Source organism: Pavona decussata, unplaced genomic scaffold (genome assembly GCF_977016875.1).
Source record: "Pavona decussata unplaced genomic scaffold, jaPavDecu1.1 SCAFFOLD_46, whole genome shotgun sequence".
NCBI classification, from domain to species: Eukaryota; Metazoa; Cnidaria; class Anthozoa; order Scleractinia; family Agariciidae; genus Pavona; species Pavona decussata.
The window spans coordinates 435,410-463,189 of NW_028145468.1; the positions used below are offsets into that span (position 1 = coordinate 435,410).

General features: G+C 39.2%; 3 protein-coding genes across 4 annotated transcripts; 2 read left to right on the forward strand and 1 right to left on the reverse strand.

Annotated features, from left to right (window-relative positions):
* The first annotated feature begins 789 nt into the window (after positions 1–789).
* LOC146482323 (uncharacterized) lies at positions 790–4,587 on the forward strand. Its single transcript, XM_085107110.1, has 2 exons — positions 790–1,157; positions 1,434–4,587. The coding sequence occupies exons 1-2, from the start codon at positions 813–815 to the stop codon at positions 3,156–3,158; spliced, it is 2,070 nt and encodes a 689-aa protein (XP_084963236.1). The 5' UTR covers positions 790–812; the 3' UTR covers positions 3,159–4,587.
* Positions 4,588–7,097: 2,510 nt separating this feature from the next.
* LOC146482324 (tubulin--tyrosine ligase-like protein 12) lies at positions 7,098–18,773 on the reverse strand. The gene is made up of 4 exons (XM_085107163.1): positions 18,661–18,773; positions 17,213–18,291; positions 14,395–15,364; positions 7,098–13,320 (listed from the first exon to the last, which is right to left on the reverse strand). Exons 2-4 carry the CDS (start codon positions 18,188–18,190, stop codon positions 12,743–12,745), a joined length of 2,526 nt encoding a protein of 841 aa, XP_084963289.1. The 5' UTR covers positions 18,191–18,291; positions 18,661–18,773; the 3' UTR covers positions 7,098–12,742.
* Positions 18,207–27,526, forward strand: LOC146482325 (E2F-associated phosphoprotein-like). Of its 2 annotated transcripts, none has more exons than XM_085107165.1 (5): positions 18,207–18,502; positions 20,487–20,623; positions 24,949–25,203; positions 26,046–26,220; positions 27,187–27,526. In XM_085107165.1, the coding sequence occupies exons 1-5, from the start codon at positions 18,438–18,440 to the stop codon at positions 27,485–27,487; spliced, it is 933 nt and encodes a 310-aa protein (XP_084963291.1). In that variant the 5' UTR covers positions 18,207–18,437; the 3' UTR covers positions 27,488–27,526. The 2 variants fall into 2 exon arrangements, with proteins under 2 accessions (XP_084963291.1, XP_084963292.1); XM_085107166.1 differs by lacking the exon at positions 18,207–18,502 and adding an exon at positions 18,774–18,926.
* Positions 27,527–27,780: the final 254 nt, after the last annotated feature.

Here is a 27,780-nt window from a genome sequence, read left to right on the forward strand (position 1 = left end):
TGTGTATGCATTCAAACAATTTGTGCATTAAAATTAAACCTACAGGAATAACTGTCGTCACGCAACATTTAAATCCATAAAATAAACATGCTGTTTCATTCGTAACGACGCTTTCAACAGTTGATACGCATAAAATGTGGGACAAATACTTTTGATAAGCTTACATTAAAGTTCCAAGCCGACCTTGAAGCTTACATTCTGGGCTTTCGCGATGACAGTCGTGAAACACTGCGTGGCTTCTAGTTTCTTCAGAACTGAACAACAATCGAAATTGAACTGTACTATTTTGTCGACGTACAATATCTTCCTGAGACGACGAAAAACCATCACTACAAAAAATATTCTTCACCACATACACTCGCTGAAAACATGTCGCTCAAAATTTCACTGCTGACGACGACTCTATATCTACTAACCTAAAACAAGGCTGGCACCTCATTCCAGCGGTCTTGATTTTAATCTTCGCATTTCGCGCATGCGCGTTACGGTTTTCGAATGATTGACAGATTTCTGTTCTGGGCCTGGGGTAGCCTGAGTATCAGGCTTTTCGGGGGGGGGGGGGGAGGGGAAGAGAGGAAGGGGAAAAGGGAAGAAAAATTCCTTTCCTCTTCTCCCCCATCCCCTCCCCCTCCCCCTCCTCTTCCCCACTCCCCTTAGGAAGGCCTGATACTCAGGCTAGGCCTGGGGCGATCATCACTTTCCGAAAAGCGGCAAGATCAAAGGCAGCTGCCAGCCCCCCCTGGTTTCGAAGAATCTAAGTAGTGTCGACGCGACTGGGTTGGCTGTTTGTGATCGTCTTGTCCTGAATTTTAATGGCTTTCCTTTCATCTTTCCATCCAAACTTTTCCTCTCCAAATTCTTCGTGGTATCGGAAAAGACAAGACGAGGAATGGAGTCCAAAAAGTCGAGAAAGTGATCACGAACCGAGTTTAGATTCCGATGAGGAAAATCACGAATCAAGAGTGATCACCGTATCTGATTCAAGCTCCGGATTAAGTTCCCTTGAGTCTTCTCCTCTGGTTCCTTGGTCTGAAAATACATCATTTTCGCGTTCTTCGCGATCAGAAAGCTCGGTTTTGCTTTCCAAAGGCAATGAGGTGAACCAGGAAGAATGTATGGTGATACAAGAGCACGTTCATAAATCGTGTTCACTTGTAGTTGGTAAGCGTCCTCGTGGTGTGGGACTCAAAGATGTTGACTTGACTAGGAATCTCGTAGCTAAGTATATTCGAGAAACAAAAGAAGCAAATAAAAGCCCCAAGAAGGGCCATACGTCCAGCCCACTATCGAGGCATATGTCGTGCCCGGCTTTCAGTTCTACCAGTGCTAGCTCCTTGGGACAGTTTAACAGACTTGAAATGTCCAGTAAAACTGATCAGACCAGTATGAATAGAGGTTTGGGCTTTGAGGCCACGCCTATGGTTATACAAGAGCACGTTCATAAATCGTGTTCACTTGTAGTTGGTAAGCGTCCTCGTGGTGTGGGACTCAAAGATGTTGACTTGACTAGGAATCTCGTAGCTAAGTATATTCGAGAAACAAAAGAAGCAAATAAAAGCCCAAAGAAGAGCAATACGTTCAGCCCACTATCGAGGCATATGTCATGCCCGGCTTTCAGTTATACTAGTGGTAGCTCCTTGGGACAGTCTGACAGACTTGAAATGTCCAGTAAAACTGGTCAGACCAGTATGAATAGAGGTTTGGGCTTTGAGGCCACGCCTCACTCCAGATCACCGTCAAATATTTATTCAACACCACAGGTACCTGGGAAAGTAGGCACCAAAAGCTTGAGATTGTTCAGTTGTCCAGATGAGCAAACTAGCCCTTATGAGAAATGCACTTCTAGCGATCAGCGTGAAAAGCTTGTTTCAGGGTGTACTTCAAATACAGCACCAAATGTTGCGTCGGCAGCAAAAGTCATTGAAGTCGTTGACTTGACTTCCAGCGAAGGAACCTCTGATAGGAAAATAACAGATGGTAATGACCAATCATACTGCCAGGAGACTGCCGTTACAAGAGATAGGGATGCCAGTGAAGTGAAATCAACAGGTTGTCATTATTCACCATTCAAAAGAAGGGTTTCCAGAAAAACATCTACATTTTCTTTTAGTGATAATGAGGACAGCGACTCAAATGAACAACCCAGCTTGAAAAGAAAGATGGAGAAATTACAGCAACCCACCAAAGTTGACAAAGAAATCTCTCGAAAAAGTAAGCCTTCTACTAAGGGTGTAAAAGTGGGCGTATTTTTAACATTGTGTGTGCTGTTGTTATCAATCTACTTGCACATTAACCCTCATGGGTTTTGCCTGGATGGTGAATTCAGTAAGAATATTTCAGGCGTTGGGAACACTCTCAAGGCTGAGTTATACGGTCAACATATCGCACTGAAACTCGTTACTGCCGCACTAAAGAGTCACTTTAACAAGCATGATGCCCTGAAGCCACTTGTCTTTTCCTTTCACGGTCGGACCGGAATAGGAAAGAACTTTGTTAGCAATATTATCACGGAGCATTTTTTCAAGCGCAAGACGCTGAGCCCTTTTGTTCACAAGTTTATCATTCCGCTTCATTTCCCTCACGAATCAGAAGTCAAAAGCTACAATAAACAGCTATTAGAATGGATCAGAGGGAATGTGTCGCAATGCAGAAAGGGTGGTTTGTTTATCTTTGACGAAATGGACAAAATTCACCCTGGAATGATGCGTGCGATCAAAAATGCCATCCTGGACTACCGCGGTAAAGGCACATCTGCTGGCTACAAAAACATGGTGTTTATTTTTCTTTCCAATTCTGGGGGTCAGGCAATAAATGACTATGTCTTGAAGCATGTACTTGATGGGAAATTCAGAGAAACCTTGACGTTAAGTGAACTGGAAAACATTTTTCATGGCATTGTCAAGCACAACCCAGGTGTCTGGTTTGCTGATCTTTTGAAATCTGAAGTTATAGATCACTTGGTTCCATTTCTGCCTTTGGAGAGAACGCATGTTAAACAATGCATAAGGAGTGACCTGACCAAGAAAGGGTTCCCTGTCAAAGAGGCCATTGTTAGAGAGATTGCTGATCAGATGGATTATTTTCCGCATGCTTATGAATTCTTTTCAGTATCTGGTTGTAAAAAAGTTTCATCAAGAGTAGACGTTATTATGGGATGAACTTCATATTGAAGACTTGGGTGATGACTACATCATTGAATGATTCCTTACAACAACACTGCTTTAATTAGGAACTAGTAGTAATCGCAGATAAGGGGAGCGTCTTCAATGACGCAGTCGACTTGTTGACACATTTAACGCAAGTGTGACGCGAGTGAAAACCTTGGTGAATGCATGACTCTGCCCCTGCAGCAGAAAAACAAATTAAACAATCTTGGCAGGGAGAAGGCTAATAGGCAGGCCTGAAACCAAACATTTTCCAAATTTTTCTGCAACTAACATATGATTAAGTTTGCTTTCAAGATTTGAAATGTGATTAACGTAATGTTTAAAACATGAGTAGCAGTGTTTTATTTGGATTTAAAACCACGAGGCACAGCTGAGTGGTTTAGACCCGATAAAACATGTGCTGCAAGTTTTTTGAATGGCTTCAAAAACATTCCTGGAAAAGCTTGTGTCAAGAGCATTCTTAACAATGATGCTTTTGTGAACATTGGAAATTAGCATACGAGAAAAACAAACACTGCATACTAACAAGGAGGAGGTTTTATCGGGTTTTAAAACCACTGCACGTGATGTTTTATTGACCATTTGATACATGTAGGTCAATGGGCTTATGACTCCTTATCTTGATCCAATGATTTCCTTACCATTTTTAAATAACCGTATTAATTTTATTCAATTAACTGCCCTGGCCGCGTTGGGCCCATGAACGTGGGTGCTTATTATTTTCCCAACATTTTCAGCAAGCAAGGACATTTTAGAGAATAAGTTAACAAGAAATAACAAGTTTATTTTGCTTAAACAAGACAAAGCAAAAAGTGCAAAAGCTAACATGAACAAGTCATAAACAATATATTATAAAAGTTCATTAACCACTGTATCTAAAACCAATTTTGGAACACAACTGATGCTCATCTTCACACTGGGCTAGTACAGAAATAGAAATGTTTTTTGTTGGGTGGTGTGGGCGCCTAGTACGTTTTTGGGCTTTCAGGGTGGGCGCTTATTTGAAGGCAGGCGGTTAATTGTGTAAATATGGTAACAGTTAACAGTTAAAAAAAATTAAAAAATTATTACCATTTATAAGTTAACAGTTAGCTAGTGTTTTTGGCTCTTTACTTTGATCCAGTGATCACCTTGATTGATTCTTTTGGGCCATTCACCTGTACTTGTCGTCTGTTCAATGAACAGTTAACTACAATGTAGTGTGTCTGGCTTCTTACAGATCTACCAAGAATTTTTTACATTGAATGAATAAAGTAACATGTAATGTCTGGAAGAGATAAGAATGGCCTTTAGAATGTTATTGCTGTTCACAAGGTTTGGAAATGCACAAGAGCTTGAATTTGACTAGTTTGGCTGAAGGCACATGAAATGGATATATTGCTAAAAGAAATAGGCCATTAAACTATTTAACAGAACATAACAGCATCTGTTCCAAACAATATTGATTTCAAGAGAGGTTCTATCTAGATTTTGAACATGGGGCCCCAGGGGGGATATTAGGGTATAAACATGATGGGGGGGGGGGGGGGAGAAGGGGGAAGGTCCAACGTATTTTTTGGGGTCAAAAATTTTCAACTCCTGTATTTTTTGGGGTTGAAGATTTAACCGTGTATTTTTTTAGGTCTGAAAAATCTGCGCGTAGTTTTTTGGGTTCGAATTTCCGCTGGGCTAATAGTTCTTACGCAATTCAAGCCAAAGTTCCCGCAAGATCCAAAAGTATGATTTCCAGTCTTGTATTTTTTTGGGTGCAATATATTAGCACCCCCTGGGCATGAGGCATCTAAACTCAGGCTGAGGGAGTGGAGTCTTTCATGTAAAAATGATAGGGGGATGTCAGAAATAGTTGAAAAAATGCTGCAAAAGATACCAGAATCTTTTTTTGGCATGGATTAAATTTATTTTGACCCCTAACAGGTGCCAAGTCATTTCACTGAAAAATAAATATTTTGGCTTGATTCCCTAAGAGGTACTATCATATTCTAACACTGAGTAATACCCATCCTGCACAATCTGCCCCTGCCCCACCCCTAAAAGATACAACAATGACCCCAATCGTTCTTACTATAAGGGTTGTCATTGGCACTTTAGAAGCTCACAACAAGCCATTTTACTCCATGTTTTATACAACAGGGTGTTCCTTTGGTTTGTAGCCAGCTACTTTCCTTGTCAAGACAGCTTTAGACCGCAAGCAGTCGTCCTTTGTTACTCAGAGCCAAGTGAGGTGCATGAAAAGTGAAAATTTTGCAAATTACTGGCAAAGAAGGAGGAGAGATTGCTTGCTCATCGCGCGTTATCGCATTTTACTGTGATGCAAAAGAAAAATAAGAGACTGCTCGCAGTTTAAGGGAAGTAACCCCAAAATAGATGATGGCCTCTGCCTGCATCTCCCTTCCTCAACCTCAAAAAATGGTGTCTCTGTTGCATAGCCACCCCTCTATCAAGCAGTAAAACATGTCATTGAGATTCAAACCTCACTTTTCTTATTTATCTAGCAATGCTGACTCTTGATAGCTGAATATTTCTGTGTCAACTCACATTTTAAAGCCAATAAAATTTCGTCAGTAATGTTCATGATAGGAGGTGTCTTTGATAACCCCCCTACCCCAGACAAGGTGGGTCCTCTTTGAACAAACTTGTTTTGACCAGTTCCCTAAGACAGCTTTGTGGCAGCCCTGAGACCATCTCTAGTGTAAGAACTACTGGCAACCATGTTAAAAACCTGCTGAGTGTTTTTGTGAGTCATGAGCTGGTTTTTGTTAATCTCAAATGTTTTGTTGATTAGTATAGCCTGCAAACAGGCTCCCAAGTGGGATATAGGGCAAAGAGCTTGGTCTGGGGGCAAGAAAGAAAGGCAGGCTTTCTTCCTTACTTTCAGACCAAACTCTTCACCCTATACCCCAATTGGGAGTCTCGCTTATGTCCAGAAATGCACCTAACCGTGAATTTGGGTACTTCATATAAAGCAGACCTTTTTGTCACTTTCATATGACTTCAAGAGTAATTGTGTGTTTTAGTGAGAATTAAGGTTGGGGGACACCTTGTGATGTTTATCATACAGTTCATGAATTCATTAGCATGCATTTCTGGACGGGAGTCTGTTTACAGGCTATTTGTTAACTTGCATGTTCAGTTTGGTTGGCAAGGCATTTGTCCAAGTCTTCACCTTAGATAATTCCCTCTGTTGATCTTCCTTTGTTCTCACTAGTAACCCGTGTTTGGTCAAGTAATGATAATGAAACAAATTTCATTTTGGTCGCTATTGGAGTTCCAAGGAGTGGAGATTTTATGGAACCATTCCTAGTTGTGCCGTAGAGAAATGTTGGGCACTCTTCCATTCTATCATGACTGTGGTACCTAGGTATGGCCCACATGGTTGGAGCTTAAAGGGAGGTGTTCACATTTCAGCGCAAGTGCATGAATCTAAAAATCTTTTTTCTCTTTCTTATCAACTTTATGGCCTTAAAAATCCCACTCACATGTACTTCAGTAATCACATTCTATAATTAGTCCAAGCAAAATGACTGATGACCAAAATTCACAGAAAATGCTAGTGGATCGTACTCATATTGTCGATATTGAATTTAGCATTGACCTGTAGGATTTATTCCACAGTTGATGTGTTTACAGTTACTTGCATGTGAAATAACACAATCATATGAAAAAATTACCACCCCAGTTAAATTAAACAGGCTTGGGTCATAGCGAGCAGAGGTGAAAAAGTATTTTGATTCATGGACATGCGCAGAACCGTGAACCCCTCCCTTTAATCCCATTTCTGTAGCATGATGGGAGGAGTTATGCACTGAGGGAAATGGAAATTTAATACACAAAAGATGTACTGAAATGATTTGGAAAATTGGGCAGCCCCCCCGCCCACCCCCAAAACCCACACTTATTTAAACACAGTAACCTAGTCAATCAAGACACACGTTGGCAAACAAATCTAGCATATTTTATTCACATGTGCTGACTCTCAGAGGAATACAAGTGGTAAGGTTGTGAAGGTAGCAATTGTCACAGAACAGTTGTTTTTAAAGAGCTGAAATTAGTGCTGATTAAAGGCAAGTGATATTTTTAACATTTTGATAATTATTATGTGGAAAGCATTACTTAGGTTATTTATTGATCACCTGTTGAATTCTGGAAAATAGCCATCCATTTCCATGAAAAATCAAGTAATTAAAATAATAAAAAAAGCTATGAACACTTTTATTTTACTCTACAGATGGCAAGCTCAAAGCAGGATAGTCACGATTTTTTCCTGCATAAACTGTCTTGTATTAATTTTACTACAGTCACTTCAAAGTTGAATAAAGGTGTTCACAGCTTTTAGATTTTTACTGCAGAGAGATTCTAATATTTAAACTTACAGCATTAATCAGGGTATCAAAGTGTTTAAACTCCACGCAAATACTTGAACCTTATCACTTCAAAGCAACAAAACAGATAAGTTCTCCTCAGGCTCCAACATAGGATTTTTCTTGGGCACACAGTTTTAGCCCAGAGGGCATTTGGGCATCCTGTGAATAGTCCACTTTTGGAGAAATTCAAAGGAAAACTTCAGTGTATTTGGAACTCCCATACTCATTTTCTGGCTAGAAGAGCACTTGAACTTGAGTTCATAAAAATACCTTAGTTAAACGACAGGTAATGACACTAGACGATTTTTATGCTTATCGCTGTAACCAGAAAAGCCACCAGATGTGCCCTCTATTGTGCTGGTGATTATTCTTAGTGATTCTGATCAAAGCGACAAGCAATACAAATCTCCACTGACTGGTATGCCAGTTATTGTCAATTAAATTTGCTGGCAATTTTGAAGAACAAAAATGGTAGCAATCACCTAATGTGCCCATTCCTGTGACTGCTAGTGTTCAACTTCACAAATATGAACAAATTGAATTGAAAAGCACGTCACTGGCCTTATGATTCCTGGGAACCACCACCATCCCCACTTTGAGATCCTGATAACGCCGCAAGCCTACTTCTTTTAAGTTAACTTATGAGAGTTTAAACTCTACACTGTAAGAGCACAGTCAACTCATACACCTGGCTACATGTTGGATGTGTATCTAAAGTTGGTTCTGTAGTCATTTCTATGAAAATAACCAAATTTTTTTTTCTCAAGACAGACAGCTCTTTAACCCCTTAAGCCCCAACAGTGATCAGCATCAAATTTCTTCTTGTAATGTCAATGCTTATTCGACCCCCAAGGTGATGAGAAATAAGGATGTGATCAGCCAAGGTGAATTTTTGTGATATTTCAATAACTTCTCCCCAGTACTTTTATAAGAAAAGTATGGGGACAAGATAGGAGAATTTGTTCTTTGAGATTAGGGATTAAAGTGTTAAATTGCACATTCAGTGCAGGTCTGGACCAAGCCCAGCTAACCTTTAAGCCCCAATAACAAAATTGTTATTCGTCCTTCTGCTCTCCATACATTTCTTTTATTTCTAGTTAAAAGCACCTCATCTCCTGATATTCTCATGACCTAAATGTTGGTCAGGTAGTGATATTTGTAGGGAGAAGTCAGATGCTTGTCACAACTGAGGTTAAGGATGGTGCCTACTTTTGTTACTGCAGATACGTTCTGCGCATCTCGAGATACTTGTGTTTCCTATGGGTGGTGCTAACTAATACAGGGATAGTATTGCGTGGTTAAAAACTATGTGGAGAAAGCAGAACTCAACAAGTGCTCTTGGTATCCAAAATGAAAACTGGGGGTAACCATGCATTTTTCAGTGATAAAAAAGCTTCAATTTGGAAAAAAAAAATGCCATACATAACTTTGTATTTTACGGCTTTTTAGAATAATAATTGTTACTTAATAATTTCCATAAAAGCGTGGTAACCCTCAATTTTCTTTTTGGATTTCCACAGCCCTTGCTAAGATCTGCTGTTCTCGCATAGTCATAAGCTGCTCAAAAATACTTTAGTATTAGTAGGCACCGTCCTTAAAAGGAAGCTTAATTCAGGACTGGCAAGCCGCTTATTTGGCTAATTTTTAATTTTCAAAAAACAATCCAAGAGGAATATTAGCTTTAGTTAGTTATTGGTAAGCCTGGATTAATGTTCGTCAATATTCAGGATAAGAAGTATAAATTGCTACCTCACATCACAGCGAAACAAAAGCCGTTTCTCCAAGGGAAACTTATAACATAATTCTCCCAAAACAAACTTAATGTAAACAAAATCACTTTCACTACAAATAAATTTAAATTACTGATGTACACCTCCCCAAAAACAAACATTACACTACCTAGATATTAAAAAAAAAAAAAACATCAGCAAGACACAGGTCACACTTACGACAAGTTACATGTAACTGGCAAAAGAAAGGTCCTCAATATCTAGCTCACACGTTAATGCATGATACATACATGTAGGCCTCACAAAAATTCTCTTCTCCGCAAAGAATAACAATGCAAGTTGCTGCTCAAATCAGTTTTCATACATTGCAGCAGGCTAAATCCCAGTTGTCAAGTGTCCTAATCTGTGGCCAAACTGTAGACTAGTACAGGTTGTGTTCATTTACAGCAACATTGTGCACTATGCATTACCATATACGAACCAGAGACGATGAAAGGAAGGAGTCTGACTATACACTGTAGCTAAGAGTTCTTTTGTTTTATAATGCCTGGTAGACAAGGACAACAAGTTATTATTTATATCATTTCAGCAGACTGTCCAACCATCCCCTACCCTAATTTTGCTTGAAAATCCTGCATCCTGACCAATATGCAATCATGATAGGAAAACTCCTGATTTTGATGTCTGTTCTGATATTTTCATCAAATTCTCATAATACTTACTATACAAGAACACGTGATAGAGGAAACTTAATTCTGATATCCAGATAAACTAAAGAAGTGCCATGAAATACAAAATAAAATCAATACATTTTTGTCTCAAAAAACTAGAAATGGAGTTTCAGAGCATCAAGATTTCAAAATTTTCTGCGGGGGGTGGGGGGGCATGCCCCCAGGCCAGCTCGCTCTTAAGTGCTGAGACACTTCATCTTAATGGAAATTTTTATGGTCAAAATGTTGGACAGTCTCTTACAGTAAATACTGCTAGAATTAGCACCCTTATATTATAACAGTACGAGTACCAATGTTGACACTATAAGTGTTTTCCAAATTAGGGGTATGTTGTTTTAGGTTACTATTAATTTTATAAATTTGCATACTCTCACTGACAGATTCTAATTAATGCTAAGGACAGGCAAACAACAATGCATGCGAGTGAATTGCCAAGATTTCCTCTTGAATTTAGACTAAAACTTTGCAGCTGTTATAGATGAAAAACATAAAATCACTTTCTGTCTTGACAAATGTCAAAAGCACATAAGAATTCATGCATTACTTATCCTTATGCAAGCAAACCTTTTTTTGCAGACACTGGTTATAGCAGTACTCTACATTATTTGTTTGTCATAATTGAGTGCAACTTCGTTAGTCTTTGTATCAAGAAAACAGGTCCGAAGAAAACTGGGACGTTATATTTTAGCCTGGTGAATAAATGAGAGATGCATTTTTCAGTCAGTGAAGCCGCAGGCATACTAGGAAAAAGAAAACCCTTGACCAACTGTAAGACTTCTACACTGTACATGTAATATTCCAAAAAAAACCATGAGCTAGAGACATAATTCAACTCTGTTGCTTAAAACCTGAATAGTTACTTTTACTCTTTGTATTGATAAAACACATCCATGGCATGTTTTTTTCCGAGAGCCCACCTACTTAACAGAAAGCTGGAAAACATCTAGACATTCTTGCCCTTTCGTGTCCATAGAAACAGGGTTCCATGGTACCTGCTTCTGTTTTTGCCAAAAAATAAAAAATAAAATAAAATAAAATACGAATTTGTGTACAATAAAATAATAAAAAGTTTGAAAACCGTGAAAATCATAAAGCCAATCGTATGAAAATACAAGAACATTCCAATACCAATGGAAAAATATTCAAAGAACACCAACCAATTTTCCCCCACACACAAACAAAAAATTCACAATCAACTCAAAACCTATTGTGATAAAAGTCAACGGAAATTGAAAAATAACACTAATATTAAAAATGTTGACCACTAAATTCTCAATGTCATGCCATTGTAAATAGGAAGTAAATAAAATAACTGTTTCGTTGATCTCCGCAGAGGTAAGATATATTATATTGTAAGTACGTTCTGGCGTCATATGTGTGAGTGAATGATCTAAATAACATACGCAATATGGTGAATCATAAATTAATCGTTTTGCCCTTTCAATCTGAGCCGAAGCTTTGTGCACAAATAAATGAATTATCACTGTATGTAAATATATTCTACAATAAGAATGAATTATTATGACTGAGTGTTGAAGATAAAATAAATGCCAATGAAAGGAACCAAGCGCTAAATGGAGATGACTGCAAATATTGAGACACCTTGGAACTGAAAACTGGATTATAAGACGTAATCAGTATAAAACCTAACCTAGTCTGAAGAAGATCAGTCTTAGTATGCAGGCTGTATATATTTTATTGTTAAAGATCAACTTCAAGCATAGACTCAATTAACAGCTGCCTTTCAGGAAACGAGCCCACACTCACCCCCTTACATGAGCAGCAGAAATAGAGCCTTCGTAAAGCACAGCATGGCAAAGGATGATTCATCCACTAATTCACTACTTTTTAACGGACTGAAAGTTATCTGACTTTGAGCCATTTAATTACTGTATATACTGGCAGATGTCTATATTGACAAAGCAGCACCAATGCTGTTTATGAAGAACAATAATTATTATTACCAGAATCAATCAGCATTAATCATTTTTCCTGCTTACAAGACCCCTCTTTTCCAAAAGAAACATTTGAGACGTTAACTGTCGGACAACCATTTTATATTTCAGCAAATTTTGAGGTTAAGAAATTTTGATCTCTTTGCTTTTTGTTCTAAGTGCCCTCGTACCCAAGAAAGCAGCACAAAAGTATGAATAATTTTAATTCATTTGTTTAGTCTCGTTGAGATAAACTTCCAACCACAATAAAACAATATGTAGCTGCAAGAAAACCAACTCAGTTTAAGGATTGGGTCTCTTTCTGTTAATCCGCATACAATCTGGGTTAATGGAATCAGAGAAACTGTTTCCTCCTAATACAATGGCATTTTTGTGCAGTATAAGACTATGCAGGAAAGGCATTTTTAAGAAATAATTCTCACATGAAAGAGTCCAGTACAAAAAAGCAAGCCAAAACAAAATATAGTCTTTTAATTAAAAATGAAAAAGAAGTGAAAAAAAAAAAAAAAAATAGAAAATCCACATTTCCAACTAGTGGAAGTCTGAGTCTGGTCCTTCTGATGTGAGCCAATGAGTGTCCAAGAATTTGTAAAAAGCAGATAAGAAATAAGATCAAATTTCACAACTAAACCAGGAAAAGAAGGATCTTGTTTACAAGCAGGGCAGAACTTTGCCTACTACGTATGTAATATTACAATGTATTATTGCTGTTTAATATTTACAAACACTCTAATCACGACCGTGTATAATTACATGTCGCTCACCCTTCCTTCAATCCCACAAAGAAAAGTGATCACCTCATTTTTCCCTCACGGACACTTGGGTGATGTTTGCACTCTCCAAACACTCTCCATTCTGTCCAAATGCGGTAATCAGAACATCGGAAAAACACTTCTCACTGTCAAACCGTGGCGTAGGATTGACTCCAATGATCAGAGGTTCTAATGTGTTCCTCAACAGAACATCCACGCCGTACACAGCACAAAGATCCCTCACCGAGTTCCTGCCGTTTTGAAAAGATGTAAGACTTGGAGCTACGGCGTAAAACAGTTTAGCAATGCTCTCGTGAATCTTTGTCTGGACAAGTTCCCAAGACACTTGTCTCTTTGCCAACAAATTGGCGTTGAGGTCTGCTAAAAACTCTTGGTGTGTCAACTTGTGATTCACCACTCCGTTTCTCTTCGTTTCCGAGCAGCTTGATAGAAGAGCTGACGAATCGTACTCATCTAGGAAATCTCTTTGGTTCATCTCCTTCTCTGCTAGGTTTACATGTGGAGTGTTGTGAACAAGGAGCTCTAGTGGTGCCAGCGATTTAACTGTCACTGCATACTGTAGACAGAAGTGTCTGTTCTTGCACCATGCTGTTTGAAAGCAATCTGTAAACAAATCAAAATAACAACTATTAACCCTTTGACCCCTAATACCAAAGAACAAATTCTCCTATCTTGTCCCCATACTATTCCTTTAAACTCATCACCAATGGATGATTGTGGGGAAGGTGCCTACAAGGTCTGTGGGGGAGCCGCAAGAAAGCGTGAAAGGTAACCATGACAACCCTGTAAAGCAACCACCCAGGCACTGTCACACTGAATACTCAGTGGAAAGTTAAATGCTTACTTAGAGGGAGGGGAGGGATGGGAGCAAAGCTTTTTTCTGCAACTATTCATGCAGCAAAAGGCAAGCAAAATGGTTGACATAAACAGGGGAGCTGTAAATTTACTGAGGCCCTGAGAAAGCCCTTGGACCGCCCTGCAAAAATTAATGGAGTAGACTGCTGGCCAGCACTGTCTTGAGTTTAACCTCACCTAAATATTACATTTAGCCCCATATAAAAGTACTAGGGAGAAGTTATTAAAATACATGTATCAAGAAAATTCACCTAGGGTGAACATATCCTTAATTCTCATGATCTCAGCGGTTGAAAACACATTGCAAGGAAAAATTAGATACTGATCACTGCTAGGGCTTGAAGGGTTAAGACAGTAAACACCTCAGTCTATTAACGTTAGCTATGAAGGTTTTGTCATGCATAAAGGTATTTTTTTTACAAGCAAGGGAATCCCCAATTTCTCTGGTGAAGATGCAGTGTGAACCCTTCCCCCTTAAGCCCATGTTTGAATATGTCAAAGAACAGAGTTTACCAGAAAATTTTCAGTAGTCTTTGAGTAAGCAGCAGTAGTGTTTCTCTTAACTACAAAGCGCCTTGATGTCTCAACCTGCTAGGAAAGAAATGGAAGGGTTTTTGTCCCTTGTCTTGGGTAAGCCCTGAAGGTACATTGTGGACTTAATTTACTTCCCAAAGATATCAAGGTAGCATTTTTGTCAGTTACCAGAGCATTCAGATTACTCTGCAAGGTTGGTTTAGTGATACTGCATTATTCTAAGGAAGATGGGAATGAAGAACTTGTGGTCTATAACTAGAAGTGTTAGTCTCAGTTTATTGGACTTACAGTATGAAGCCACCAAATGGCCCATCTCCGCACACCTTAACACCCTCCGTAGGTCGCTTGTGACCATTGGTTGTACACTGAGCATGCTAGGATCTGCTCCTCTTAAAATCCAGTAACTGGATACCCCTCTGCAGTAGTGGTCAGCGCACAAAGCTGCCAAGTCAGCTGACAGGTCATAAGTCACTGGAAACCATAGTACCTTTCCCCATGTCTTCTGAACGTGGGCAGACAGCAAATGACGATGCAGAAGGTTTTCTTCTCCTCCGAGACGATTGACTCTTGCATCATTTGGGATTCTCTGCCCTGGAGTACTCCATCTTTCCAGCCAAATAGCTTCGGCTTCGGTCGAAGACTCAACTACCGTGCAACCTAAATTTCTTAGTACCGGCTTCTTTTCAGTGCCAGTCTTTTCAAGAAAAAATTTCAAGTTCAGTTTTTCACCTCTCGAGTGTGTGCAGTTTACACTTCCTGTTCGTGCTGACAATGACCTCACATTTATTGCCACACTCTTTTCGCTTGGTAAAGTGGGAAAATTGGCAAGTTGAACCACAAAACTACTTGGACAACTTTCCGGCAAAGAAGAGTTGAATGCTAAAAGCCGTGCTTCTCTTTGCAGTTGGGATTCTGTTGTACTCAGGGGAGGACAAAAGTTTCTTGTACACAAGTCGCCAATGCCAATATCCTCTAGAGGCCAAAGTAGAGAGTAAAACACTCCAGTTCCAGCAAAAGCAAATGGTGAGCATTTTAAATTGGGCTGAACGCTATGTGCAGCTGCTGATCCAAATTCATCCATTACGTACCAAACAGGTTTCCTCTTACTGCCTTCAGCTGTGACAACTTGGTAGGTTTGGTTACAGTACCACATGTTCTCCAAAACCTGATACATCTCATACTCGGCATTGTCAAGCTTTTCTCTAGCCTGCTCTGAAATTTCCTTTTCCGACAAATGTTTCTCTCCCTTGATTAACACCTGGTAAGGAAAAGAGAAAACAACTTTACAATTTTTGGCAATATTTCAGTACCTTTGTACACAAAAGCTTTTCTCTCTGAACGTTAGAACCAAACTTTACAGCATAATAAAAGGCACCACAGGAAAGAATTTCTATATAGCTTTCATTTTAATGGCCAAACTGTAGGTTTTACAGTCAGTCTACATTGCACATAACCAGTATTTTCCGAGATTGAAATGAACAATTGAATTGTCTGGCATTTGAATGGAATCTTAAAGAATTCTATGGAGATCTTTCCCAAAAAAAACATTAACTAAAACAAAACAAAATACTTGGGAAGCAATAAATTATTGTTGTTTTTGTAAAGAAAAATTCATCATTTTACATGTCAAAAAACTAGCCAAGGGAAATTTCTACAGGAACTCTGAAATCTCGCTGGCAATGTTCAAAACTGACATGCAAATTTCAAAACTCTGTTCAAATTTCAAAACCACCTCCACTCTGCTCACACGTGATGCAGATTGACTGTAATCAAGGCAGAGGGATGGATAGATTTCTGACAGGTGAAGTTTTGATTGATAAGAATCGGAAAATTTGGGTCACATTAGAGAGGAAGAGATAACCTCATGTAGTTCTTCAGCCGGAAAAATCAAGAAAAGTGAATTCTTCAGGAGGTATTCTTTTCTGCTTTCAGCCTATTGTATACAGCCAAATAAACAGTACTAAAGGAAAGTACTACTTAGTAGCTTTCCACTAAAGGGTTCTTTCACCCAGACAGACCTGATCTACATAACAAATGCTCAGTGACTGACTCTTGGCAAGCAAACTCGTAAATGTATATTTGTAAATTGTTCACTGGAACAGCATTTTTACAACAAAACACTTTCATTCTGTTTGATATGAATTTCGACAAACATGATACACCAACAGCTGCGTTCAATATTTTGTTTGGATTCTAGAGTCGTGCCACATTCCAAAAACATTAACATTGCGAAAAGAATTTGCACTATGAGACGTGTACTTTTGTTTGTCACTTAAAATTTATTCATTTACAATAAAAGCCTTTAACGGAATCCTAAACACTTAGAATGTTGGCTGGCAACATGTCGAGACCTACACTGCAACATGATCAATCAGCCCCCCATGATATCAAAGTGATATTTTCAGTATGGGTTTGCTGTGTTTTAGTGACAGTTATGTTTAAAATAATACTCGTATCTCCATGCTGTGTGAATCTATAACACTTGCTCTCTTGCAGAAGTAAAATATTTATTTAGCTGCGTTTTAACATACATGTTTGTTTTCTTACCCAAGAAAAACGAAACGAAATACAAAACTATGCAAAGAACAATTATTTCACAGCGAGACAAACTTTCTTGGTATTTCATATTTACGTGGAAAAATAAAATTAACAAAACAGAAGTGGCAAGACCATATGGAAAAAGGTGTAAAATGCTAACATGAACAAGTCAGTGTTAGGGGATTTTAAGGTGTACGGTAAAAGTACACAATGTAACAAAATGAACATGTGAATATCAGAAATGATTTAAGGAATAAGTTTTGATCCACTTGAGACTTGATGGCCCGGCCACTCGAAAGAAAAACATTAAATTTTCTGTTTGCGTATTATATTGGCTGTAATAAGTAAAGTGTACTCGATCAAACTTGTACGCGTTTCGCGGCTCTGTGTAATTAGTTCATCAATACCTTGTAGCAAACTGAGATCGCAATTTGACGCCGCGTTCGCAAAAAGCCAAAAAAAAATACGCGCCCTTTAGAAATACAGTCGCTTGTCACGCTTTACTTGGCCCATGGCGCTAAATGCAGCGAGAATTGTTTCTATCTAAACTACATATTCAAAAACTCACCGGCCACAGTTCCGATTCTTCGTTGTCCGGCTTCTGCAGAGTCATCACCAACAAACCAGGCGAATCAAATGTCCAAAACGATTCATCTGGGCAAACATTGCCGTAAAATTCCCCGTCGATGATGGGACTACATCCTTTGAGACTCAAAGTCCATCGTTTCGTTGACAGTTTACTCACAACATCCCGCTTTTTCGTCATTACGGGAACTGAGACAAAAACAGCCATCGCTCCGTCGTCTTCTTCGAACCAACTGTAGTTCGGGGTCGTACCTTTTCCGAAGGTCAGCGAGTCGGGGTATTGTTCTTTTTCTCTCTTGTACCTCAAGTACATTTTCTGAACATATTCTTCGGAAAGAAGCTTCGATTTCTCCATCCCCACCGCGTGAAGAAAGCCCGTCTTGAATTCCTCGAAGGTCATAATTTTTGACCTGTCTGATTTGGAAGGCTTTTTAGTTTCATAAGAATCGTCCGTGATTTGACATAAAGCCTCGATTAGATCACCGTCGGTTGACTGAAGGGTTTCCTGAGCTTTCTTCTCGTCTGCTCCGGTTATTTGTGAAAGAACCAGGGAGCTGTCTAGAAGGTCTTCTTCGCTCGAGGCATTGTTTTCGCCAGCGCTGTTTTCTGGGCGTTGCATAATTTCCTTCATTCTCGCTAGCAGTTCGGGTGATTTTTCCAAGCTTTTCTTCGCTGACGGCCCGCCATCGCTCGACCAAGCATGTTCAATGAGAAACACGTCGCCATATTTCTGCAAAGCTCGTTTGGCGTGAAGCGACCACCGACCAGCACATTCAAATTGTCCATCTTCGCGCAGCTCAAAAACCTCTGCAGCGTCAGAGCTTGCAATAGGAGACAACTTTTTGTAAAGTCTGTCCCATAAATGTTCGGGTAAACCGATCGAAAGTAGTTGTGGTCGATGTATAGAGAGGAAATCTTCCATGCTAATGCACGTGGTCTTGCCCAAAGAACCCGACGCCATCTTCACTCCCTCCCAACAATTACTTTTGCCGCTGTTGAATTGTAGCAAGTGATCAGCGTCAAATTCTCAATACCTGTCAAAGAGTTTTTCTATTCAGGTAGCTAGGAGAAAAAAGTAGTCGATCACCAATCTACTCGCACCAGTCTCCGCTTAGCCAAGATCGCAAAACGAGATACCGACGAGAAAGAGACGAGGTTTCGCTTCCGGAGCAAAGCTTCAAGTTATAAATATTTGCAAGAAAATTATTATGGAGGACGAAGACCCTTACAGCATTGGAGGATACAGCAGCTCAGACGATGACAATAAGGAGAGGTACTTCACCTAATCGCAGCTTTCGCGACTTATACGTTAAATTAACTTATATTAGCGCCTGGTTGAATTTGTTTTTGACACAAACACTCGAGCAATTTGTAATTGCCTGCGCCTGAAATTTCGCAGAAGCTCATGCCAATCTATTATGCAACAGTTACCTTTGTTTGGTCATCTTCAGGCGGCGTTTTCTGTCATTTCAAAGCCCTTTGGCACATGATAGAATGTGCATCCTACGTTTTAATGACGTAAAATCAAACCCATCCGACCGAAAGCGTCGATTTCCAAGCTCAGAAAGAATGATAACGATTTTTATTGCTCCGGCATCTGTCACTACTGCAATTTCCTTCTCCCTGCCTGTGATCGATTGCGAATGAGAATTCACCGATAAATGTGTAAATTTTGGTTTATGTATGACCAATCACAGGTAAGCACTCGGCCTTTGGTTTTTTAATACCCCAAATATTGCTCAGGAGTGAGCACTAATGTTCAAGTCTGGGAAAGTAATTGATATAGGCATAGTAACAAAAATGTGAAAATGTAATAAATGTTGTAGACGTGTTGTATTGCAGCCTTCAAAGCATCTTTGATAGAAAAAATGATTTGTGAAAGTGGCCGGAATTTCACCCTAGACTAGACACCATGTCATTAACTGCAAAACCACCCAGAGGGCATTATTCACCTTACAAGCTAAGCTCAAATTCAGAAAATTTTTCTCAGATTTCATCTTGACAAAATCAGACTACTCAAAAGCTTTTATTTAAAAACCAAAGCACATGACCGTTGCAGGGAAGATTGGGACATATTTGACAGACATCAGCAGTGAAAATTAGCAAAGAGTAAATTTTTGAAGTTTTGAAGTGCTCAGCAGTCAACAAAAGAAAGCAGAAACCTGAAAAAAAAAATATCCTAGAATTAATTGAGGGCAGAAAGTGCCCATGTGCATTTTTAAGCTAAATTTGAGAGGGTTCAGTGCAAAGCTGTGCATTTTTTTTAGCTAAATGTGAAGGACTCAGTGCATAACCAACATATTATTTTAGATTGCTTTTAGTTGTTTTAGCTCAGATTTTCCAGTTTTATTTGTTTTGTTTTTTCCATGTGGCATCCAACTCCTTCAGAAAACATGTATAGCTCCAATGTTTCATCTGCTGCTTAATTTGCACTTCCTTTTGTGATAAAATGGAAATCTTGCCCATAATCATAGATTTTTATTGCAAACGAAGCGTAAAGCGACGGATAAAAAATTGGGGCAACATTTCCTGAAGGAATTGACGATCATATGCAAAAACTCTAGTGAATCTGAGCTAAAACAGCAAAAGGCGATAAAAAAATACATTATAGGTCGAATTAATGCAGGTCCAAGCTTTGTGTTCTTCAAGTTGTCTTGCAGTACTCTGACAGTCGGCCGTTTTTAGGGTGGTATTATGCCACTGGGATGCCAAACTGTTACCCTACACCAGACCTTGCCTGTTTAGCCACATTATGACACCCTATAGTCTAGACTAGACATCGAAAATCCCCATCCCAGGCTTGAGTCTATTTTTATTTGTGGGGACCTGTTGGACCAGACTAAATTTTTCTTTATGATAGTAATAACCTATTTTAAACCAGGACTCTCCGATTTCTATATCCTATCCTGTACTAAACTGTAAACTGCTTGAAATACACATTTCTTTTAATTAATACAGTGGCACAAACCTGCATGTACATGTACTATTACACTGCAAGCAGTCCCTTTCTGGTTAGTAGAGAGGATGCACTCACAGCGCAGTGAGACTGGAGCGAGGAGAAATAAATGAGAAGAGACTGGCCTCTCCCCAAGCCCCCCTCCGCTCATTCGCTCCAGTTTTTTTGCACTCAGCTATTTTGCGCAACCTCTCGACTATCCAGAAAGGGACTGCTTGCAGTCTAACTTATTATATGGGAGTACCCCCCAATCCCCCTCCCAACCTGATGCTCTCATCGCTATTATTTCATGTTGGTCCAGTTCTGGTGATGAGCTTGATGAGGGAGGATTATTAAAACAACAAAAGGAGGAGTCTATCTCTAGCAGTGAGGATGAATTTGAGAAAGAGATGCAAATGGAACTTGAGAGTGTTATGAGAAGCTATGAGAATGATCATGGTAAGAATTCTTTCGAGCATAATAATTTGATATGCTGTAGCTGCTGTATTTTCTCTATTGAACATCTCAGAGTTTGTTTAGAACTATGCCTTATGTCCTCATTTGTCTGCGTCTGAATATCCTGGTATTTTTTCAGCTATTTCAATTAATTAACCTTGACGTATCAAAGCTTAAAGCTTAAAGACATCTTCAAAGAGGCTGCCACCTCATCCATTTGATATCCTAACATTTCTTTCATCCAAATGACTTGCCATCGTATATCTTCACTGGTTGGACGAGGCATAGCTGATTTGAAGATCTTTTTCATAATAAAAATCCACAGAATCTTGAGGTCTTGTCTTATAGCTTTATACTTTGATCCAACAACGTTAATAGACCACATGCGTATTCTCGGTATTGAACTGGAACTAGCTCGCACACGAGGCTTATGCGGGTGAATCTTTTCACATGCAAATAGTTTCTAATATATTCCCCCGCATGAGCCTTCATTGCAAGCTCGATCCAGTTCAATGCCGAGAATACGAATATGGTCTATTGAAATAGCTGTATATACATACATTAGTTAAAATTTACTAAAATTGGAAGCAAATTTTTAAGCAGAAAGAAAGCATTGGGCCAATGCAATTTAAAGTCTCCTCCCAAGTTTTGTAAGTGTTCAGAAAGGAAATACCCATATAATGGATAGACTGAAAGAAGTAATATACTGTTAATAATAATAATTTTAACATAGAGAAATGTTGAGACGATATGGGGGATTAAAAGAGTTTCTATCAGTAATATTCACAAGGAGGATACATGTACAGTTTATTTAACTAACATCTTTGCAGGGATACAGTGTAGCACAATAGTGAGAGCACTCTTCTCCCACCAACTTGGCCCTCAGGTTTGATTCCCGGAGTTGATGCTATATCATAATATGTGGGCTGAGTTTGTTGTTGCTTCTTGTCCCAGCTCTGACAGTTTTCTCCAGCTTCACTGGTTTCCCTCCTTCCTCAAAAACCAAATTTCCAAATTCCAATTCGACCTGGAAATAGTGGACGAAGCGCCACTCTGTGGATGTGCCCCTAGAATTCTCATTTTATTTTTATTTTTACCACATTTCACCCTTGCTCACCATGGAGTCTCCAGTAGTTCGGTGGTTTGTGCATCCGACTAGATCACGGAGGGTCGTGGGTTCAAATCCCATCTGGATTTTTCACTCAGTTTTTTTTTCTGAGTTTCCCATGATGCAAAAACTTATCATTTTTACCATTGCTAAAGTATTTAATTGTGTGATATAGTACTTAGTGGTTTGTGCTAATTATTCAGGCTTTTACAGTACATGTATCAGGTTTGATTCAAATAACTGGTTCCTTGACAAAATACTGTCAGAGGAGTTAACTGAAAATTCATCTTGCATTTGAATATGGCATTTATTCAGTGTCTGGCATTTCATTAAAAAAATATGTATCAGTTTCATCTGAGAATGAACATGTGTTGTAAAAGTGTGCATGCATCCTGTGACACAGGAAACAAACTTTCAAAAATGGCTGTCAATTGCCCAGTGCTCCCAAGATTGAAACCAAAAATTACAGTAACCATTGTATCATGCAGTGGTGATCAGTTTTGCAACGATGAGCATGTAAAATCACCCCGTGTTTCATTGCCCTCAGGGGGAAAGACAATCCATAAAAGAAACTTAATTAAACAATATGCTGACATTAAACTTGTGATGGCAGTGTTTCATACTAACTTTATTTTTAATTTACCCTTTGGGTAGCATCCCACGCAATCGTTTTTAGGGGATTCGTATTACCTCCTCCCCACAAATGCCTGCTCACCCAAGCGCCACATTCCTTTCTGCCGCTAAGCCAATCAGAGTGAACCTTCTAAAATCTGGAAGGTTGACCTTGACCTCAGAACGCCTCTCGTGGGAACAGTGAAAAACATCACGGCAGAGACAGAACTTGACCGAGCTTACGTGAGCTTTGAGCACACGTTCAAAATTTCCCGTTTAAATGCCTATCAACTGACTGCAAATCAAAGAATTCAGGACGGGAAGTAGTGTTATTTTCGTCAATTTGCCGACTGGTTACGCAAAGTCACTTATTTATCAAGCTTTGCCTTCAATCTTGTTGACCTGAGGAAACCGAAACATTACCAGATATGTCAGTAAACTTTAAAGATTTTGCAGTTGAAACTCGCTTCGTTGTTGCAATTTGTTCGGGGGCACGTGTGACATTTTCCACAAGCACCAGAAGTTGATCGGCTCTTTGTCGTTTAACTGATTTTCTGTTTAATAGTCTTTAATGGACTGATAAATACTGCAGATCTCCCCCTGATACCTTCTACATTTTTCTTTGTTTTCTCGAATCGAGTTAGTCTCTTGTAGCACTTCGTACAAACAAACAAATCTGAGCACTCCAGAGTTTCTGCAGCCGTAAGAGATATATATTCCAACTTAACTCCCGCATCTGTCAAGACTGTACCAGAGACTGTACAAAGCTCGCGGGAAACGGAAGCGCCCATTGTAACCGGCAATTTGATTTGATGTCATTAGACAATGCCTCGAGCGACGGTGATTGGGTAGGGTGTTTGGGGTGTAAAACAATGGGAAAGGAATGTGGCGCTTGGATGAGCAGGCATTTGTGGGGAGGAGGTAAAACGAGTGCCCTAAAGATGACTGCGTGAGAGGCTACCCTTTGGGCAACCAGTTCTGTTTTCTGGTTGCCCATGCCTATTTTTTTGTTTGGGGGGGGGGGGGGAGAGGGGGATTGCCCATTGGAACTCATTAAGGCTTGCAAAAAAATACTCTGCCTTATTTCTAGCTTAGGTCCCTTCTTTTTTTCGACATTTTAATAGCAATTTTAATAGCAAGGGATAAAATCAGTCAGTTATGGAGCACACATTTACGGCATATTATTTTAAAACACCCATGAAGTCAATCCTTGAACAAAGAAGTAACAGACTAAGTGATATTTTAATTATTAATAAGCTTATTTCTTCTTCCTTTTCATTGCTATTTTGCTTTATTCTGGAAAATCAAGATTGGAACCAGTGGAAAATTTATTAAGCATTCCTTGCACGTACAGAAACATGGTGGCTACAAAGACAACATTTTGTTTGCATAGCGTGCAACTTTTATACTTCCTTTTTAATCTACCATATTTATTGGTCTACAAGCCGAGCAATTTTTTCACAAAACTTTATGTCTATGAAAAATTATGTCCTGAAATTTGTACCCACATTAATGTTACATATAAAAAAAAACAGACAGTGAAGGGATTTTAGTTTGCTCTATTTCTTGCTGGACAGGAACAAGAAATTGGTTGATTGGGCAAGTTTTTAAGAGGCATTGTACTTGGTATGCCCACAGAGATATTTTACTTGCTCTGGGCAATCAGTCAAGCAATACTGTCAAACACTGGATACTCTAGCATCCCATCTGGTTGGGAGTTGTGTGCTTTTCAAGTTATTTTTTTCTTTTGAAGCCATTTTAACTCTAAATATGTTTGGTAGCAAGATTGGCAACTATTGGTAATTGACTGTCAGGTTGCCAGACTATAATTTTATTGTAAATTATGATGCCTAAACAGGGTTCTTGTTAAGATTTTGTAAAAAGAGGTAATAAAAGCAGGTGCACACCATCTTGTAAATGTCTCCCAGGAAATGATGGGAGCAAGATGGCCGCAGGAAGAATGGAAACCAAACACGGTGGAACTTGAAGTCAGCATTGTATTTCATGAACAAATGCTCAATTCCAAGAGCAATTTCTTTGCAGGCTATGGATTTTCAATGAGATGTTATCTGCTAGATGTAAATTACATTGGTTATGAGTTTAGGAAATTCCCAAAACACGGACAAGTGTTTTCAAAAATTATATGATGAAGTTTGAAAGTGGTTTCAACGATTTCGGAAACATTTTTTCAGGATAGCCAGTAAACATTTACATGAAAAGAAGGTAAAAATAAGGAGTTACCAGCTCCTCACAAGGACACTGCCTAAAATGGGTGCAACTTGGAGGGTTGTGTTTCTGCAACCAATAACAATCATTTATTTTATTGTGCAGTTCCAAATAATATCCTTACCCCCCCCCCCCCCCATGGAAGGTTTTTTTGTTTTGCGCCCTCTCCCCCCAGGAAGCTGAAGTGTAGCTCCATACTTTGCTTCTAAAATTTTGGTTTTTAAGACCCCCCCCCCCCCCCCCCAACCCCAGGAATTTCCAATGACCTTCCTTGGGGTGGGTATGAATTTTTTTCTGGAACTGCACATTGTCACCAGGGGGTAGATCTGTGTGTTTATTGATCATCAACATAAATTAATTATTTATGTTGATGATTTTATAGAACAGAGAGTAAATGGTGATGCAGAAAAAACTGCAAGTGGCAACAGTGATCAAACTACTGGAACAGCAGAGGACCTTTACTCTGAAGATTACTTCAGCTCAGGATCAGATGATGAACATTTAGTAGGCGGTGAAGCATCGAAATCAAAACAAAGGAGAAAAGTGTTAACAAATGATGAACTATTGTATGACCCAGACATGGATGATGAAGATGAAAAGTGGGTTACAGAACAGAGGCGAGACCACAGGCAGAAAGGTATGTACCATATGATAATCACGTAGCATCCTTAGATTGATCCCTAGAGTCAAACACGTTATTCATCTCCTGTGAGGTCTGTATTGGGAAAAACTGTGCGTGAAGTCCTGCGACATGAGGCTTCAGCCTGTACTCAAGACTTGAGAACACGGTCCTAGGCTTGTGAATCACATTTTTATTTTTTGCACAAGAAAACAAGCCCGACATGTTTCAGCCAATGGCACAACAAATCTGCCCAGGTTTGTGCGCAAGATCAAATAATTCTACCCGCTGCCTGAGAACAAACCAGATTTCATGATTTACAGAATTTCACCCTCTAGCTAGATTAAGTCTCAGTGACAGAAAGATCTTTAGATGGTTACTAGATTTTAGATCTATGTAGGGCTGTAAAGACTTGTGGTTTAATTATTTAGGCATCTCAGAGGTTCTGGACCTGAGGCCTGTTTTTGGAAAGTCTGTGAAAAGAACTTACTCTACCCAAAGCTATTTAGCATGCACAATGTTCCTAAGTTAAGCTTCAAGTTTTGTTGATTTTGAAAGCTAAATTTGAAGTTTTTAACATATGTATGGAACACACTCGCAAATTTGTGCTTAAAATTAGCACCTGTCTATAAAAATCAGTTTGACAAAAATACTTACCAGGCCTGGCTGAAGGTAAGAATGTACCAGTACCTACACTGTATGTTGTATACTGCTGTCCTCTCCCCTCAATATTGAGCCAAACAGTGTTTGGTGTTTTGAGTCAGTGGTGTCAATGTTCGGTAAGGTGAGTAAGAACAAAACCTTTGTATTAAATAATCAACAAATTACAGTACTTCCTTTTCTTATTGTTTTCGCTACAGTACAACAAAGAAATAAATCTACAGGTGCATCAGAAACAAGTGAAACTCAAGGCACATCAACAGCAAATAAAAGGAAATATAAAACCTCCAAACAAGAGGTGGAAAAAGTCCCATCAAGTGACGCTATCTTGTCTTGCCCGGCCTGCATGACCACATTATGCATTGACTGTCAAAGGTTGGTTACAATAAATTATTGTCACTGTCCACATATTATAATAATAAAATTCCAAATACAAGATTACGATACCATGATTTGGTACAGGTTCATAAAATGTGGAAGGTTGCTGGAATTTTTTGGGGGGTGGGGAGGTGGTGGGAGGAAGGTGGGGGGGGGGGGGAGTGGGGATGGAGTCGTCTTTAATATTAAAGGAACCTTGGCCTGGCCAAGCTGCCAGTTATTTTATTGTAGACACTGAGCTGTGAATATTGCATGGTCTGTGTGGCAAGATACAACGGAATGTTGACAGAATAAATTTAAAACTGGTATGCGCAGTTACAGGTGTACCTCACGAATAAAGCTTGAGATTGGCTAATTTGTTTTTGCGGCTCAATTACAACATGTTTTTTGTCTGGACAAAACATTCTTTTAGCAGCTTAGGTTATTTTTTTCAAGAAACATTTCGCATTACTTCCTACTTGCTCACTATGACCGCCATCCCTAATGTGATGCAGAAGCGGTGTCTGTTTCACAAAAGTGGGAGGAGCTGCCCAATAATAGTGCAGGTCTCTGTCTTAAGCCAACATTTTAAAATAATATTGAGGGAAGTACATGCATGAAGCTAAATAATTGGAATTTCAAGAGATTTGCACTAGGGAGGGGAAGTTCAAACTGTATAAAAAATCCTCTGTGGGGGAAAGGATGGTTGTTTTCTGGAACAATGTATCATAGGCAGAGTTCATGATAGCAGGGAATCATTTTCAGTAATTCCTCGCCTAAGCTTCAACTCCTGTCTTTTATAATGTGGTATCCATAGAAACACTAGGTGCAAAGGTGAGGTGGACTGTTTGAGGCTAGAAGTTGTATTCTTTTTGGTTGGTGTATGTTATGGATGATTTATGGAAACCTAATGCCGGGGTCACTTGGTTTGGATTTTGTTATTGATTCCCCGATGACTTAAATTGTGATCTTTCTTCATTGCAGACATGAGTTGTACAATAACCAGTACAGAGCCATGTTTGTCATGAACTGTAAAGTTGTAGAAGATGAAGTATTACGATATGTTCCTTCTCAGCAGCGCAACCCAGGAAAAAAGAAAAAGAAAGCACAAAAGGGAAAACTAGTGCAACATAAAGAAATGGGGGACAGCTCAATGTCATTTGGTGAGGGTGCTGCGTCAGAACGTTATCATCCTGTAACATGTACGGAATGTAGCTCAGAGGTTGCTGTGTATGACAGCGATGAGGTTTATCATTTCTTCAATATCCTAGCAAGCCATGCTTGAACACAAGTTAAATTATTGAATAAAGTTAAAGTTATTGCCTGCTTGTGAAGCTCTTTCAGTTAAAATTGTCTTATCAAAGCTGCATAATCTGGTATAAAAACATTTATTTTTATAATTTAAGGACATTCTCATCATCTGCCAGCAGCAAGATGATCCACAACACAGTTGTCTGCTTACTGACTGAGGTTTTTAATGTAAACTCAACCTAAATGATCAGTCATTGGCCTGTTTCTGATATTAAACATTATTATTTATTCATGTTCATCGAGTTACTTCAGTTCTTAAATAAAATC

Coding starts and splice junctions, on each gene's coding strand:
- LOC146482323 (XM_085107110.1), top strand. CDS start 813: ATGGCTTTCCTTTCATCTTTCCATCCAAACTTTTCCTCTCCAAATTCT. Junction 1,158..1,433: donor ATAAATCGTGTTCACTTGTA/GTTGGTAAGCGT, acceptor GTTATACAAGAG/CACGTTCATAAATCGTGTTC.
- LOC146482324 (XM_085107163.1), bottom strand. CDS start 18,190: ATGGCGTCGGGTTCTTTGGGCAAGACCACGTGCATTAGCATGGAAGAT. Junction 15,365..17,212: donor AAGAATCGGAACTGTGGCCG/GTGAGTTTTTGA, acceptor TTTCCTTACCAG/GTGTTAATCAAGGGAGAGAA. Junction 13,321..14,394: donor CCATTTGGTGGCTTCATACT/GTAAGTCCAATA, acceptor ATTTGTTTACAG/ATTGCTTTCAAACAGCATGG.
- LOC146482325 (XM_085107165.1), top strand. CDS start 18,438: ATGGAGGACGAAGACCCTTACAGCATTGGAGGATACAGCAGCTCAGAC. Junction 18,503..20,486: donor GACGATGACAATAAGGAGAG/GTACTTCACCTA, acceptor ATGTTGGTCCAG/TTCTGGTGATGAGCTTGATG. Junction 20,624..24,948: donor AAGCTATGAGAATGATCATG/GTAAGAATTCTT, acceptor ATGATTTTATAG/AACAGAGAGTAAATGGTGAT.